This window comes from Epithele typhae (genome assembly GCF_022376455.1).
Source record: "Epithele typhae strain CBS 203.58 chromosome Unknown BXZ73scaffold_17, whole genome shotgun sequence".
Classification (NCBI taxonomy): domain Eukaryota; kingdom Fungi; phylum Basidiomycota; class Agaricomycetes; order Polyporales; family Epitheliaceae; genus Epithele; species Epithele typhae.
In genome coordinates, this window is record NW_025954208.1 from 510000 (window position 1) to 526720 (window position 16721).

The window sequence follows — 16721 nt, forward strand, 5'->3', positions numbered from 1 at the left end:
GTGTATTGTGTTGTCCCGATGTTCTCGGATTGCTATACTATGTTATGTTTTGGATTTATACTGTGTACTTGTAGACTTCCTAGTAGATGCTCCCGCCGAGCCGCGCCGGTGGGCAATGTAATACTATTATATGCATGCTCTGTGCCCGGACGTTGCTCGACCCCGCATCATCATTCCGTCCGTCTGATCATCTAGCTAGACGAAACGCCCAGGATCAGAATGTCAGCGCAACGTCGAACCAGGGCCTGTGGCGACTCGGGCCTGAAGGTGATGCACAAGTACTGACCGGTTCACACGACGATCTTCGCCGTCGCAAGAGCTTAAACGTGATGTCCCTGGGACCCTGGACCGGCCTCGCAGGTCTGCGTCGCGAGCGTGGACGTCCCGAACGACGCATGCAAGGCTCGGCGCGGATCTCCCCCCTCCCCCGCCCCGCCTCAACGGGCGCAGTGCGCAACCAGGGCCGTTCTCGGTCACCGTCAGGGCTCTAGATCTGGCACGGCCGAGGACACCGGCAGCGGTCCGTTCGAGGCTGCGCCGACGAGGTGAGTAGAGAGACCTCGTGATCGAATAGAGAGGTACGACCCTGTCGGACGCGGTGTCGATGGAGACCGTCAAGCCGGTCAGGACCTGTCTTCTCACAGCTGGGGAGGCGCAGTCGTGGATCTGGAGAGGGTGCGCTTCCGATCAGAAAGCTGGATCTACAAACAAGATTTTTAACGTGAGACGTTCCAAATGCGCTCCAAACGCACCTGATGGATCTTTCTGAGACGAACCCCTGTGGAGATACGACGGAGGAGCACACGCTTTCCGGTCATCGAACACGGGGCTGCATACGGCCGGGCCTTTCGAGGTTGATTGTGCAGACGCGTCTGGGCGCATCTGCCCCGAAGCTTACCACGATGGGCACAACTACGTGTATCATTCGCAAATCCAATTCCTGTAGTTCGACTACACCACACAATCGATGCATGAAAAAGTCCAAGAAACCCCGCTGACAAAGTCCGTGGCGTGGACGCTGGACGACCGCTCACGCCATCTCTACGTCGTCATCCATGGGCTCGTCGTCGTCGACGACGACCTCGTGGCTGTCCTCGAGCCCCAACAGGCGGAGGAGCCCGATAAGGTCGCTGTCTCTCAGGTGAGCGAACTTCACGACGTCCTCGACGCTGTTCATCCCGTAGGGGAGGTTCAGGTCAGAGAAGTGGGAGAGATCACCGCCGACCATGTCCACCGCCTCCAGGATGTCCGCGCACGCTCGCTTGAAGTTCTTGCGCGACAGGTCGAGGGCGAGCGATACGGCGTTGAAGTGATGGACCGCGTCGGTGCGTTCGTCCGGGCTGACCGAGGTGACCGGCAACCAAGTCGGGGAGTCTCTATCGTAGAGCATGTCGTTGGCGTCGTTGGCGTCGTCGTTGGCGTCGTCGTTGGCGTCGTCGTCGTCGTCGTTGTCGCCGTCTTCGTTGAACATGCCGTCGTCGTCGTCGTCCCCGCCGCCGCCGTTGAGCATGTCGTCGTCGTCCGAGCTACAGGTGGTCCGGGTTCTGGCGGCCTCGCGCTCAGTGGACGCCCTGTTCCTCTTCGGTGGCGGAGAACCAGTGTCGTCGTCGTCGTCGGTCAAGCTACGGGCGGCCTGGGTTTTGGCGGCCTCGCGCTTGGACGCCCTCTTCCTTTTCGGCGGCGGAGAACCAGCGGGGGACACGAGAGGACGGGCAGCACGGGATAGTTCCAACGAGCTAGAAATGTGTAGGCGCCGTTTGCCCAGCAGCACTTTTCCCTCTTTCCATGAAGCACCGACGTGATGGTTGATTCTCTTTAAAAAAATCGAAGGCGAAGTCGCGCGCCTCAGCACGAGCGTAGGTGAATACCAGCGGTTCTGTGGCAATGTGGCCAGGACGTGGAAAACCATGCCCTTCCCGGGCCGTCCAGTCCCCAGTGGTCAGCCGTTCGAGGATGAAGTCGAGCAGCCCCTCAGTGATTGCACGGAGAGCCGGGCAGAGGTTCATAACGACGTCGAAAGACTTTCCGTTGAAAAAGGCGACGACACCGTGACCAGAGACTGCAGGGCCGTCAGTGATCCCAATTTATCTCGACCGCGTATCAAAGACGCACTACATACGGCGCAGTCCGTTCGGAGGCCATAGACCGCGCAGGCGACTTTCTTTCGGGTGCAATCCACGCATCGGTTCGCCCCGACAACGTGAATGCAAGACTTGTCGCCCCTTTTGCGGATGCATGGGTCGCACTGCGCGTGAACGGAGTACCTTCAGCCACCGAAGCAGAACGGCGAACATGAGCCAATGCTTACCAAGACGGCGAAGCTCAACACTGTGGCATGCACAGCGTAGCTGTTTGGGCTCGGCTTCGGGTCACCGAGGTTCTGGGTACTGAGACCCGATCCGTTGTAAGACGGGGCGGGCGCCATGAGCTCGGGAGTCGGTGTCTCGGGCACCTCGATGTTCGGGACGGGAGTATCCATCGCAGGCGAGAGCTCGTGTGCAGGCGATCGGGGCACAACCTCGGTGATGGGGTTTGAAGTGACCGGCCGGTAAGTGCCCATTGTGAGCGCGAGCGGAACCTCTTCCTCACTGTCGTCTCCGTCTCCGTCTCCTTCTTCTTCTTCTTCTTCGTCTTCTTCTTCATCTTCGTCCTCTTCAAATGGGTTGGGGGGGAGGACCCCTAGGAAATGGCGGACAGAAAAAAGGCAGCCGAGCTTCACGAGTTCGCCGACAGTATTTTCGCGCTTCTTGACAAAGTCATCGTCGGCCGGGTCGAGCCATTGGAAGGTTGTCCACTCGTTAAGCTCGCCTTCGGACATGAGCTGGCTGTTTGCCCGCAACGTGAGGGCTCGATCCGCCAACGCATAGATGGCATCTACCGCGTCGAACGGGAACGGCCCATCAGGGAAACGGCGGACCGTCTCATCCAAGCGGTCGCGAACGGGCCCCAGGATCGCTGCATCTGCTATCTATGGCATCACACGAAACAAACCTTCAGTGAGACACCCCGTTGGAAACTTCAGAATCCAGATTGGCGCACCTACCGTGGAACAGATATTGGCAACCATGCAGGAGAATCTCGTCAGGGACGCGCGGCGGAAGTCGTGAGGCTCTGATTCCTCAAGCAAACTCAAAGCCTTCTGTAATGTCTTCTTCTTGGGTTTCAAAGGCTGTTGCTTCCATGGCCAAAGAACCCAGGCGGTAGATGGAACAGCGACAGAACCGGCGGGGAGGAGAAGAGAGGGTGCTGACATTGCGAGAAACACTTAGAGTAGCACACTGCACAGAACAAGACTCTGGTCGGCTGCCAAGTAAGCCTCGTCGTGCTGGCTGGGCGCTCCCCGCGCTGCCCAGGTCATGTGATCGTAATGAGCCACTCTTGCCACGGCGAGTCGCCGAGCATCGCACGTCGACACCCACGAGGGTACCCAACGTCCACCAGCACACGATTTGATGATTGCAGAGCAAGCAATCCCGCATGCTTTGCTCATCATCCTCCATCTCCACCTGCTTAATTTTCCTCTGCGAGACACGGACGCGGCGGCGTACGATGATCGGTTGTTCTCTACCAGCCGCGGCATGCGCGAGCGCGCCAAAGCGATGGAAGACATTGTCTTCTTCCTCGTCGGCAAGATAGAAGGCGCCAGGGAGCATGCGAAGGCGGTGAGCCTTGCGTCTCCCCTCCCTGTGGTCTGCTGTCGCTCACGCAAGCCCACCCTTTTATGAGATCATTAGATCCTGCCTACCTACCCGTGCGCGCAGCCGTCCGATTCCGCCGCGTTTAGGATCGCGCTTGCGAAGTATCTAGATGCCTTGCGGAGTGTCGTAACTCACGCCGGCTCGACGCACGGCGGCGGCGACGTCAAGGGGAAGCGGCCGGCACACGGAGCTCAGGACGGAGCTTTGGCGTGGTGGTGGAAGGACGTCGTCGTCCGCAAATCCATTCTCGATGAGTGCAGCGGCGAACGGTGCGCATATATTCGCATTATCGTCTGTATGAACGACTCACAGGGAGATCCCAGATTTGAACGGCTCATACTTGCACTCTCCACCCATGCCGTGTTCAAGTGCACGACGAGGACGGCAAAGGCACGTGCTTTGAGTCAGACCACAACCAACCCGCCTTCCACACTGCAATCCGCCTCGACTCCTGCTGATGGACAGGTGAGAGAACCTTCATCACCACTTAATCTCCGTCTTGTGCTGACCCACGCCATCTCCTCGCGTCCCGTGCTCGGATGCGTCCTCCTTGTGCAGTTCGAGCTTTCTACACTCCCGCGGGGATACGCTCGCCAGCTCTCTGCCGCCCAGACGTCCAGAGCGAAATGGGAGAGATCCGCGGCGGCCCTCTTGCGGCAGCAACACGACCTCTCTGTGATCCGCGTGCGTTACCCTCGGGCCTTGTACGCCCCCCTACGCCCCCCTCCACGCATCCTGCGGGCGATACTCATGAGATCGTGGTTTAGGCGCGCATTGCGGACCCTCAACTTGCTTCGGCGAGCTCTAAATACGACAGCCTGACCACAGATAGACTCCTCGCCTTGCGCGACTCCCGGTGGCGGGACCTTCTTGGGGGTGCGTGGAAGGGCGAGGGAGGCCGTGCAGCCCTGCTGCTCGTCACAGAACTCGCCGGGCTCTCGGAAGCTTCTGGTATCGCAGAAGCCTCCATTTCCTCGAGCTCGAGCGGCGTGGAAGATGAGATAGGGGCCGAACAGAATGGGAGTGGATTAGCCGAATCGTCGCAGGTGGGTTCTTCTCGTCTGGCTGCCTTGCTGGGTCGAGACGTTTGCTGATGGGGGCGTCCGTAGACAGGCTCTCAGCCGCCTGTCCCGCTCCCAATCGCAGCTGCCCACCATCCGGCTTACGTCCACTCGCTCTCAATGCCGCTCTTGCAGACGGCAAAACCATCCAAGATTCCGGACGGAGATGAGCCTGGAGACGGCGCCTCAACGTCGAGGCCGCATGCGATCTCCGAGAGGCTCGCCGACATCGAGAGGGTGCAGCGCTCTCTGCAGAGCGCGTTGCTCAGCGCACAGAACCTCCGAACACAGCTCCAGCAGCGTCTGCAGAAGGCGCAGGGCAACGAAGCACCCCGCCCATCCGACGGCGTAGTAGCGAAACGCGAAGCCGTTCATCTCGACTCGCGCCTGTGGGACAGGAGAGCAGGGCCCGGCGTCGAGCCCAAGGTGAGCGCCGCCCACGCCCCACCGCGGACCCACGTCACGTTCCCGTCTTGCCCCCCACCGCAGAAGCCCCCCGATGCGTCCTCGCTCGCCCAGTTCGGCCTCGCAGGGGCACCGCCAGAGAACGCGGTCGAGGAGCGCATCGCGCACATCCGCACCGCCCTGCTCCCACCGTTCGCCGCAGAGCCGCTGCCCTTCACCGAGCACGACCCCGCACGACCTGCCCCGGCACCCTCTCGCCTCCCGAAGCCGGCCCCGGCGCCCTCGCAGTCGACGGCCGCCAAACCACACCACCCGGCAGGGACAAGACACCCGCCGCCCAACCGCGTCCCGTCCAAGCAGGTCCGCCTCACGGCCCCCGACGGAGGCACGGCCTCGAAGGCCTCCGCACGAAGGCTCTCGCGCCGCGCGTCCGCCGCGCACACCCGGCGGTCGACGACGTTCGGGCGCGGCGACGACGCCGAGATCTGGCGGGTGCGTTCGACTCCCCCGCCTCGTTCCCTCACACGTGCGCCCCACGCTCACCCCACGCAGATCGTCAACTCCGTGCAGGATCGATCGTCGGACTCGTCAGACGCGAACGACTCGGCCGACGGGGATGGGCACGAGGGCGAGGGCGAGGGGGACCCGGACCAGAGCAGCCTCGCGGTCCACTTCGGCGTGGCCCCGCAGCGGACGCCTGGCGACCGCGGGACGCGCGGCGCGCTGCTGTCGGGCATCAAGCGGAGCGGGCCTCGCGCGTCGTTTGACATCGAGCGCTATGAGCGGGTGCCGGTGCCGCGGCTGCCCAGTCTGCGTCTGGAGAGCGCAGCGGAGGTTGACGAGGATGAGGGACAGATGGACATCGGAAGCGGTCACCGCAGAACGGTGGAAGAGGAAAAGGAGGACGAGGAGATTTACGAGGGGAACAGTATGACGCTGGCGGATATCCTGCTCCAAGCCGGACACCAGGCAAACGTTTCTGGACAACTACTAGGCGAAGATGAGGTGGATGGAGACATGTCGGAATGGGAATGAGTTGATATCTCTTCCCGATGCAGCGAGCCGCCTCATTAACGCCCGAAACTCTCGCAACTTGATGACCTGACAGTCGCTTCCATAGTATAGAATTCAGGATATGCATGCATAATGGGGGCATGGCATGGCTCATGTATTTTGTGCAGTGGACGCCGGCGCGCGCCGGTCTTTGGGTGGCAGTATACAGGGGGTACGTCATATACGGACAAAGCGATGCGATGGAGGCGAGTGAGGTACAGTCGGTCGTGCAGTAAATGATGACATATTCAGGCCTCCGCCGTCGTCTTGGTCCGCTTGACGGCCTTCGTGTTCTCCCTAGCGTGATTTGATGTCAGCGTGCACCATGGAGGAAATGACGACGTTAAAGACAAACCTGAAGCCGTTCTTGAATCGCCTTGAAACGGTCTTGAGGTAACGCATGCGACCAGTGCCGGTGGTCTTTCTGCGCTTGGCCTTCTGGCCCCACTCGTACGACCGGAGCTTCGCCCTGGGGTAGCCGCACTGCGCGCAATCTACGTGCCGTGTGTGAGCATGCGGGGCAGGGGGGACGAAGGACGATAGGATATGGGGGATGTATGAGGCTGCAAGTGAAAAAAACTCACCCTTGTGCTGCTTGTGGAACGCGCGGTTGCCACACCGACGGCAGAGGGTGTGGGACTTGGTGTGCCGCTTACTGTGAGCGGAGGAGGGATGAGATAGGCGCGACGCAGCGCAAGTGACGGGGATACGCACCCGAAGGAGGTGGTACCTATGCACCATTACACACGAGTCCGACGATCAGTCCGAAGTCCCCTTCATCTCCAATCGCAGCAGCGACGAACCTTTGGTCTACAGAGGAGAAGGTGGGGTCAGCAACCGTTCGCAGAGATCGGGACAAGCACGCCAGAAGGGCCGCCCAAGCCAATGCCCATCCGCCGTCATCCAGATGGGGTCGAGTCCATCCATCCTCCAAAGTCCACCAAATTAGCCCGTTCAAACGCGACATCGTGTCTCAACTGCCTGAAAGACCTTCTGGCGTGCAGAAAACAGGCATAGACTCACCATGGTGTCTTGAGGTTGAGGTGCCGGGATGTGTGGTGCAAACTGCCCTCTGGCGACGAGAAGCCACCCGCGTCTGATCGCACGTGGTATAGACGCCCGGTACAAGCACCGACACGGGCGCCTTAAGCTTGATGTCGCTCTTCTTTCTCAGTGGACGCAGTACTATAACTGAAGGTCCATCGGTTTCTAATGGACATAGTCCCATTGCGTACGTGCAGATTATCTGCACGAAGGTGTATCCAGTAAGTAAGTATCCCAGTGTCAGGCGAGTATTTGGTTGATCAATATGGTACAGAATATCTCTGTAAATGCTGCTCAGCAGTAGCGACAGCACGCTCTTGTACAGTCCCGTAGAGCGTGGGGCTGCTTCACACGGACAGAGAGAGAGTCCCTCGTGCTGGCTGAAATCTACCAGTAGTAAGTACTTACCCGAAACTCTTTCATTGCAGTCCGTCTTGACTCGCCTCGCACGATACTCAGCTATCGAGTCGCCTGTAGATGATGATGGCCTCGAACCACATGCTTGCGACCACTTGAGGTCACGAGAGTACTCGACAAGACAAACCACTGGTCCACATCAGTCCGAATCATCACATGTTTCATTCGGCTCATAAGGATGACATTTGTTGACCGTGCCGTCGTCGCTGACATCCATGTCCCGTGGACAGTGAAATATCTCGAGACTATAGCATACGCAATAGGATCTTAAGTTCGACAGATGGGAACAAAACAAGGAACAAATGGCATTCGGAATGCAAGCCGTGTGAAACCCCCATTCAGTACAAGCCCGCTCACTCACGGGCACCATCCCGTTTGCGTTTTGTGGCGGCCGGACCTGTAGCTTCGCCACCGGGGTACGAGTCGTCGGTTAGGTCCCAAGCGGCGCGGCGCCATCGAGTGCGACAGATGCCATGGCTGCGTGATCAACGAGTGCCTGGATGTGCGGTGAGCTGGGCTGGGCGTAGTGGACCAACTTGGACAGTCCGTTCTCAGTCACCTCTTTCATTCCTGCGAACTGATGCGCAGCGGCAGGCCAGTGAGAAGAGGAGAACTCGGTTGGTGGATATCCGCCTGAGAGCCCCCGCGCGCGAAAGTGCATTATCTGTATTCCAGCGGGATGGGAGCTACCGCGGAGGAAACAGGCAGCCAATTGCAACGGTGGACGAGCGGCGAAGACGACGGGCCGACCCCGGATTTGGGAGCGTCCGCGAAAAAGACTAGTGCTGTGCGTTTTGATCCATGCGTCCGTCGTTCTCCCCAGCTGTAGCGCGGGGTGCTTAGCAAGAGGAGGCAGGATCGTCCCAACTTTCAAGTCACAAGTGGAATGAACGGTGGGTTGGGCGGTGGCAGGCGCAGACTCCGGGTAGATAAGACCAGAGCAAGAAGGACGCCGGTGGCTGCGCCGGACGATTGCTTCCAGAGCATCGGACCCTGCCTCGGGATTGGGCGAGCGGGGCGCGTCATGATGCGGGGAAATTGCCCATCGCTCTCGGCCCTCGTTGGCGACCCCCGACTGGCTGCGCTCCCGTGGGCAGAGTGGCGAGGAGATAAGATCTTCCCCATCCGTTTCGGAGCTTCGATGTTCGCCGTCTCCGACGGGGCCGCGAGCGTGCGACCCCGGGTCTTGTCCCCGCTGAGGAGAGAGAGAGGGGGCGAGGTGCGCGCACACCGCTGGGCACTGGCAGGGCCGGGCGAGCGCAGAAACCCTGACGTGCGATTGGCCTGGAGCGGGAGATAAGATATGATCAGAGAGGTGGGGAGCTTGCCGCCGAATCTGGACGATAGACGCCGCCACGCACGGCCCCCTAATGTGCGCGCTCTGATTGGTCGGCGGGGGCGATTGTGCGTTATCTGGGATTTTATCAAGACGTCCCGCCCTCCTGGCACTTTCCCTCTTTACTTTCATCACTCCCCGGCTGGCCGCCCTCGACGCCTCCAATCCGCCGTCGGCCACAACATCCCTGCCACCTCGTCCTCGTCTTCTGCTCTATACTCGCAAGGCCTCCTCTCTTCTGGACGCCTGACTAATATCTTCCCTTCAACCCTACCTCCGCTTAATCACATCTCTTAATGCCTCCGCTCGTGCTCGAGCCCCCTCCAGTCAGTGTGCATGGCCCTGCGCTCTCGACAATGTCTCGGTTACAGTTCAACGGCCACATTCACACCCCTCCTGCTTCCGATCACTCCAGGAACGACGACGCGTCTCCTCTCGACGCACCTTCCCCTCTCCCACCTCTCAGCCACGCAACCCAGGTTCCCCGTTTCCCCTCGACCCTTCTTGAAACGAACGTGCAACAGAGTCTGCAGATTCCGCTGCAGACCAGAACAGCCCGCCCGCCACATCCGAGCTAGCGTGCACCAACTGTGGTACCGTCACCACCCCCCAGTGGAGGCGTGGTGACGACGGAAAGTCAATCTGCAACGCGTGCGGTGAGTATTGGCCTTCATTTGTGTATGCGACGTGTTATCGTCACCGCGGATATGCGGCTTCTCGTTTTAATACCCAGACGAGGAAGGCGGGCTTGATTTTCCTCCTGCGCCACGTGTCCAACGCGTCCGTTGCAGCTTCGGAGGCAATCATATCGATACCTCGCTGCATCTATGCGTCGAGCGCATGTTCGCTCGCAGACATGCGGATTGGGTCCCCTCCCCCTCCTTGCCGCGTTTTGACGCGACACCGGGCCCCTCACTCGACGTATCATGAGTCGAGGACGCGCATGTTCTTTCGTCCGGTCCCCATTCCCTCTGGACGCGCCTCTCTGCGACGTGCCTGCACTTATGCTCATGGCACGACCCCCGCCCTGATATCATCGCCCCCTCCTCTCCTCTTGGGCCGTCTTGACTGATCTCTCCTCCCTCAGGCCTCTACTTCAGGACAAAGCACGTCCCGCGTCCTCTTTCTCTCGGTCGCACCTCCACATTGCAGTCTGCTACTCATCCGAACGCAAAGCAAGGCACATCTAGTCCGCTCCAGTCCCAGGCCCAGAACCCGAACCAGACACAAGGCCAGGACCAGACCCGACGTAGAAACCGCGTCCCCTTCCACCATGCCAACGCCCGCTGCATCGCCGTCTCTCAAGGGTCAGGTCGCGGACGTCACTCGGACTCCTGCTTTGAAGCACCCAGGTGGTACGTGTCCTGGAGATGGGCGATGTGATGGCACTGGAGGCACATCTGCTTGCGATGGGTGCCCCACTTATAACAACGCGATTCAAGCAGGCTCACTCGAGGCGGCAAACGGTCAGACCCCGACACAAAGGCAGATACCTCCGCCGCGGAAGCCGGAGCTGAAACGTCCGGTGCCGAGTCGTCGCCCGTTATCAGCGCACTGGCCGGTAACAATCGGTCGAGGGTCAGGAGCCAAGTCGGTGCACTCAGTTGCGCCAACTGCCACACCAGCACTACTCCACTATGGCGGAGAGACGATGTGGGGAACAACATTTGTAACGCTTGCGGTACGTCCTTGCTTTGATCATTATCTTCGCGTTCGTCGTTCCTCGCCGCGCCGCACACGGTCGGCATTCGTCCTTTGTCCACACCCCATTCGAGATTGGGCGCCATCGCCGAGATCAGATCTCGTGGCGTTTATGTGCAATTGATATCTTATCAGATAGCGTGTACGCGTCTGATCTCCCATTGGGTCTGGTGAGCTACGCGTGGTCACGTACCAAGCGTGGTTTTCGTCGAAGTCAGACACGGTCCTATTTTCACGTCAGCACGGCGCCTGTGATCCGCTGTGTCGAGCATTCGTCGCTGAGAGCCCGTACTGACGCGTTCTCTTCCTCCTCCCGCCACGTGTAGGTCTCTACTTCAAACTCACGGCACCCACCGTCCGAACTCGATGAAGAAGACAGTCATCAAGCGCAGGAAACGCGTACCTGCCGCCCCCGGTGCTCCCAGTTCCCCCACACCGCAAGACCGCATGACGGACCAAGCCGCGGCAGAGGTGCTTGCTAGCGTTGGTCGCGCGCTTCCCTCTGGTTCGACCGGTGCACAGACGGAGAGCGAAGAGGAGCAGCCGAAGAAGCGCGCTCGTCGCCCTCGTGCGTCGAAGGCACGTAACCAGGACCAAGACGGGGACGAAGACGACGACAACGATGGCAAACCGAGGAAGGCACGTCGGACAACCGCTCGTACCTCGGCGCGTGTAGGTTCCCGGGACAACAACGGCATGACCCCAGGCGGGTCAGTGGGGGAGACAATGATGCAGGGCATGGAGGCTGGTATGTCGCAGCAAGACCTGGAACGCTACGGACCTGGCGCCCCGCGTGGAAACCCCTTCCCTCATGCCCACCCGAGCCAAGCGCTCCCTACTCTGATCGCTGCGCTAGGCCCCGACGTCGTAACGAGTCTTATGAACTCGCAATACGGTAACGTCCCGCCCCCGCCCCCGAGCAGTTATATCCGCTCAGGCTCCGCACAAGGTGGCGGCTCGCCGAGTCGGACGCAATCCCCACTCGCTATCCATGCGCTCACCGCCCCACCACCTGGCGCGGCCTATGGTATCCCCCCGCCGCTGCACGTTCCCGGATCAGGACCCCCGGCCCCGTTCGCCGTCGGACATGTCGGCCCCTCGTTTTACCACAGCGGACCTCCCCCTGTGATGGTGGAGGGCGTGGCGCACGTGCCGAGCGTCGCGGAACTCGACCACCACTACCGGATACTGGCGGAGGAGCGCAAGCGTCTGGAGGACATGCTGGAGCGGACGAACAGGATGATGGCGGGCGTGCAGCGCGGGTTGGAGGAGATGCGCGCCGCAGAGGGTGGAGGTCAGCCATCGGACCCTCAAGCGGCGACGTCGTCAGACACCGTCATGGCGGAACCAAGCGAGGGGGCGGCCGCAGTTCGCTCGCGCGGCAGGAGAAGAGCGCGAAGGAGGGCCCTACCACGCCGGTGTGGCACGTCGCACCGCCAGCGTCGGTGTCCCCCATACGCGAGTGAGCGTTGGGTGCAGTTGTTGATATACCCTGCCTCTTGGCCCCATAAGCAAGGTCCTGCTTATTGGTGGCCCGTGGACGATTGCGGCGAGTTGAAAAATGTGAATAGCTCTTTCCTCTCCCTCCGTCTCACGGCGGTCTCGCTACATATACGTCCTCCTCTAAACCCCCACTCTGGCTCGTCGCAATCGCTGTTATGCTCCCCTCGTCCCCCTCTCGCACTTGCGTTTCCTTTTCCCATCGTGCTCGCCCGTGTTGTCTGTGTTGCTGTCTCGTGTCGTTGTGGTGCCGGTATCTGGTCTACGTTTGGCTGCTGCCCAGGCCGCAAAGAACGCGCGCGCGTGGGTGGACGGACTGTTGGATATTGTATGCACACAGAGTACGCTGTCGGTCGTGTCCCGTGCCTCGTCCGGATCTGTTATTATGAGTGTATGTATGCGTCGCCGGCTTGTACAACCTTGAGGGGCTCTCGTCTCCGCGCTGTAGTGTACGACCTGCGAGTAGCGTAGAGCCGTTTTATTGGAGTTGTCATCGAATGGCAGTCTTGTTTTTACTCGGATGGGAACGCGCAGTGCGCAGTGTGGCGTGCACGTGGGCACAAGTCGCTGCGCCCGTGTTTTTCGGCCGTCTTACTTATCTCGCACGAGAACGGAGATGGCAAGGGGTCCCCAACGGATGGCGTATCGATTTGCAACGGCGCCCTGGAAGGAGCCACTGGATCGCACGGCCGCTGTGCGAGTTTTGCCGTTCGCTGCGGCACTGGCGACACCGGGGTGATATCCGGTACACCTCGTCGTGCTCTACGCCCGCCGCGAACCGCCGGGCAGCTGATCGAGGCAGACCGAGACGCGTTTGGGCTGACCGGGCGCGGGTGGAAGAACGAGAAAAAGCGAGAAGAACGCGGCGGGTGGCGGGCGCGGGCGGCTCGATAAGATATGTATTGGCGTACGAGGGCACGTGAAAGCAGCGATCGCGTGGGTGAATTCATGTGCTTCCTCCTCTTCCCCAACGCCTGCCCATCCTCCTCCGCGCCTCCTTCCTCTCCCTCCCCATCGCCCGCCCCCACCCGCCTCCCCGACCGCCCACCCCGCTCTCCTCCGCTCCCGACTCCCGGCCGCTCCTCAACCGACGCCTGCCCGCACCCTGGACGCTCCCAGCCTCGCACGGCCCTGACCGACCGCCCCCCCGCAGAGAAGCGAAGAGATCAAGGAGAAAAGTGCGGCCGACCAAGCGCCCATCAACACCCCCTCCCCGACGAGACGAGACGAACGATGGCCCTCGCCGACCAGGACGAGTCCGTGCGGATCGCCGTCCGTGCGCTCGGCGACATGCGCAGCGGCGCGAACGCCTCCTCGCCCTCGACCTGTGAGTCCGGTGTCCGTCGTGCCACTCCCTTCCCCGTCGTTCTCTTCGTCTTCGTCTTCGGCAAGGGAGGACCCCGCACGCTGACTTGCGCATCGCACGTGCAGCGTTCCAGACGACCCCCGCCCTGTCCGTGACCTCGGTGGCGTCGAGCCCGTCCCTGCCCTCGCCGCAGCTCGTGGACGAGGACGCGCGCGACGAGCAGCGCCTCCGCGGCCGGGCTCTCCGCGGCGCGACCCGGCCCCGCGCCGACGATGCGGACGGCGACGCCGAGATGGCCGCCGCGGACGGGCGCGGCGAGGACGCGGAGTGGAAGAGCCTGTCGTCGCGGATGACGAGCCTGCCGATCGTGACCACGGCGCTGCGCGCGTACGAGCACAGCAAGGCGAGCTCGCGCGTGGTCAAGGTGCGTCGGGGACCCGGCCGTTCGTGCGCTCGGACGGATGTTGATCGTTGTGCAGTACGGCGCGGAGATGATGGAGTCGTCTGTCAAATCCATCTCTCGCCCGGTGATGGACCGCCTGCCCGTCGCACAGCTCGACGAGTTCGCGTCGAGGCAGCTCGACAGGGTGCGTCCCCTCTCCTCCCCTCTCCTCGCGCCCCCTTCGTTCCATCCCACGCCTCTTGCGTACGATACGTACCTGTCGCCCCACGGCGTCTTGTCCCGCGCGCAGAGACATTCTCTGGGGGTGTCATCTGGCCTGCTGCGACGCTCGCCTCGCGCCATGCGCCTCCACGCAAACGCTCGCGGATTCTCCCACTCGGGAAAACACAGTCGTGCGATGACGTCGGCCGACTGTCCGGCCAACCGCCTGGGGCGCGCTGCGGGAGAGCGCGTCCATCCCAATACCGCACGATGAATGCCTCTACCTGTTTCGGTGCGGGGTAACGGCAGACAGGGGCGATCATACGTCTCCTCGTGCGCCCCTTCCCCAGTGCGGGACAGTCTCTGCGGGGTCGCTCGTTCGGCATCCGCGTGTGGACGTCGAGCGTCTCGCTGATGTGTTTTCTTTATTCAGCTGGGCAGCTATACCCGCCGACCGCCGAGCCGCGATGCACGGTCGGACTCGGTGGACGCGCCAGATCCTAGGAGACCATGGGAGTCGAGAGAACCGTCGATGAGCCGCACAGATAGCTCGTCGAGCGACCGTTGGTCGAGGGAAGAGGACGATATGCGGTCGAGACCATGTGAGTCCTTCAAGCTGCGCATCGTGCGCGCACACTCTGTCTGCGGCGGGGGTAAATGGGCTGAATCGTGCTTTGGGTTTTGATCGCTAGCGACGTCGACCACACCATCGCCACACGCGAGCTTCATGCAAAGTCGGACCCCTACCCCACATTCCTCAACGGGCTCACAGCCGGAGCGGCCGACGCTGCCACCAGCCTCGACGCTCACCCAGCAGGCGGACGCACACGAGAGCCAGCAGGTCGCACAGCGCAGCCGGTGGCAAGCTGTATTCCTGGAAGCCGGCGGTATTAGTGCTGCGTTGAGCGAAGAGAGCATGCGGCGGTTGCGGTACTGCCTGCAATGGCTGCAGGTGCGCGTGACCTTTCTCTGCTCGCGGCACACGCGTCTGATCGTCTGCCCTCGAAACAGTATGCCACAACGCAGATAGACGCTCAGATACTCGTCCTCCGCAACTTCATCGTCTCTCTCCAGCCCGAAGGCACCCCGCACGGCACCCCGATATCGGCCCAACATCTGCGCACGCTGCAGACGGCGAAGCGCGACGTCGTCGACACCATCCGTCAGGTCGTCGAGGTCGTCAGTCGGTATGCGGGCGGTGCGCTCCCGGAGCCGGCGCGGTCACGCGTGCGCTCGTTCATCCTGTGTCTTCCGCGGAGATGGGCCGTCGCTGCCAACACTGGACTCGAAGGCACGGGCCCTCCCCCAGCGGCGTCTTCAGGGCAAGGGCACGACGTGCGAGGCGAGAGCTCTGCCACCTCCTCGTCTTCGTCGAGGGGAAGGCATAGAGGGAACGCGCCGTACAGCTACGGTCCCGGAGAAGCGGGACCCGCACCGCGATCGCGGCCCGCGTCCCGCGCCACTTCGCCTGCGCGGGGACCGACAAGAACGCATTCGAGGCAGACGAGCACCGCTACGGGCGGGGCGCCGCCAACGGTCGACGCTGCGAACCAGGCCGCACAGAAAATCATGACGCTCGCGACGGAGAGTCTGGACATGCTGCGTGGTGTGACTGCCGTCTTCAAGGACAGCTTGGAGCGCGCTGACATGTTTGTGTTTTTCCTTTTTCATAACTGTCTCTCACTGATACGAATCTCACTTTCAGCTGGGTTGAGCGCCTGCGCGTTGTCGGCCTCCAACGTGGTCAAAACCCAACGCAGAAGGCGACGCCGACGCGGACCCGATGCTCAACTTCCGCGAGAACCAGCTCCCTCCCTTCCCCTCCACTCACACCCCGCGCACGCTCACGCACACCGTCGTCCCCGCTCTCCCCCTATGCGCCCCTCACCCCACTACTCCCGGCACCGCCTCGCAATCGGGCTACTCCAGCCCGTTCTTCCCTCTCCCCCGTTCCTCAAGCGCAGCTCTCTGACGGCCTCCCACCGTTCCCCGGGCCGCTCAACCTCGCCCCGCCGCCGTTCGACGCGCCCTCGCCCGCGGGGTGAACCTCGACCGGCTCTCGCTCTCGAGCGGCCACTCGGACGCGGGCTCGCGGCTCGCGACGCCCAAGAGCGCGCTGCTCGGGTTCGCGGCGGAGGGCGAGTACCTGTACCTCGACCGCGACCGGCACGGCGGCGCGCGCGGGGAGAAGCGGCGGAGCGAGGCGGACGAGGGCGACGCGGCGGTGCTCGCGGCGACGGCGCTCGCGGGCCTCGCGGGCGCGGCGAACGGGGTGCCGGCGAAGCGGATAAAGCAGGAGGAGCGCGAGGTCGGGATGGACGTCGACGGATGAGGCGGACGACCGAGCTCCTGAGGAAGGGGCGGAGGGGCGCTGGAGCTGGATACCGAACCCGCGCGCGCCGCCCGGTGCTGCCCGACTTGTTTCGCTGCGAGGGAGAGCCGGAGCCAGGTTGTGTGCCCCCGCCGGCCCCGGTCGCGGTGGCGTGCCGCGGTTCCCTGTGGGCCTCGCCCTTGTTTCTGTGCGTTGCTCCCGGTGAGCTGGTCGCTGAGGCGGGGCGGACGGGGCGGGCGCATGCGCTCGATGGGTGCGGCGCAG

The 16721-nt window shown here is 62.1% G+C and overlaps 5 protein-coding genes across 5 annotated transcripts; 3 read left to right on the forward strand and 2 right to left on the reverse strand.

Moving 5' to 3' along the window:
• Positions 1–1030: 1030 nt before the first annotated feature.
• Positions 1031–3253, reverse strand: BXZ73DRAFT_100474 (uncharacterized protein; the record flags this gene model as incomplete). The annotated part of the gene is made up of 5 exons (XM_048014583.1): positions 1031–1736; positions 1795–2059; positions 2113–2245; positions 2309–2968; positions 3044–3253. 5 exons carry the CDS (start codon positions 3251–3253, stop codon positions 1031–1033), a joined length of 1974 nt encoding a protein of 657 aa, XP_047879008.1.
• Positions 3254–3578: 325 nt separating this feature from the next.
• BXZ73DRAFT_100475 (uncharacterized protein) lies at positions 3579–6199 on the forward strand (the record flags this gene model as incomplete). The annotated part of the gene is made up of 8 exons (XM_048014584.1): positions 3579–3662; positions 3735–3967; positions 4022–4163; positions 4257–4382; positions 4466–4744; positions 4808–5185; positions 5249–5656; positions 5717–6199. The coding sequence occupies 8 exons, from the start codon at positions 3579–3581 to the stop codon at positions 6197–6199; spliced, it is 2133 nt and encodes a 710-aa protein (XP_047879009.1).
• Positions 6200–6465: 266 nt separating this feature from the next.
• BXZ73DRAFT_89480 (ribosomal protein L37e-domain-containing protein) lies at positions 6466–7184 on the reverse strand (the record flags this gene model as incomplete). Its single annotated transcript, XM_048025291.1, has 4 exons — positions 6466–6514; positions 6573–6711; positions 6802–6872; positions 7180–7184. The coding sequence occupies 4 exons, from the start codon at positions 7182–7184 to the stop codon at positions 6466–6468; spliced, it is 264 nt and encodes an 87-aa protein (XP_047879010.1).
• Positions 7185–9310: 2126 nt separating this feature from the next.
• BXZ73DRAFT_89481 (uncharacterized protein) lies at positions 9311–12181 on the forward strand (the record flags this gene model as incomplete). The annotated part of the gene is made up of 7 exons (XM_048025292.1): positions 9311–9500; positions 9539–9670; positions 10102–10213; positions 10257–10480; positions 10528–10699; positions 11042–12083; positions 12104–12181. The coding sequence occupies 7 exons, from the start codon at positions 9311–9313 to the stop codon at positions 12179–12181; spliced, it is 1950 nt and encodes a 649-aa protein (XP_047879011.1).
• A 1267-nt stretch (positions 12182–13448) lies between these two features.
• BXZ73DRAFT_89482 (Opi1-domain-containing protein) lies at positions 13449–16457 on the forward strand (the record flags this gene model as incomplete). Its single annotated transcript, XM_048025293.1, has 9 exons — positions 13449–13542; positions 13647–13945; positions 14001–14108; positions 14559–14727; positions 14818–15077; positions 15137–15774; positions 15831–15868; positions 15889–16057; positions 16196–16457. The coding sequence occupies 9 exons, from the start codon at positions 13449–13451 to the stop codon at positions 16455–16457; spliced, it is 2037 nt and encodes a 678-aa protein (XP_047879012.1).
• Positions 16458–16721: the final 264 nt, after the last annotated feature.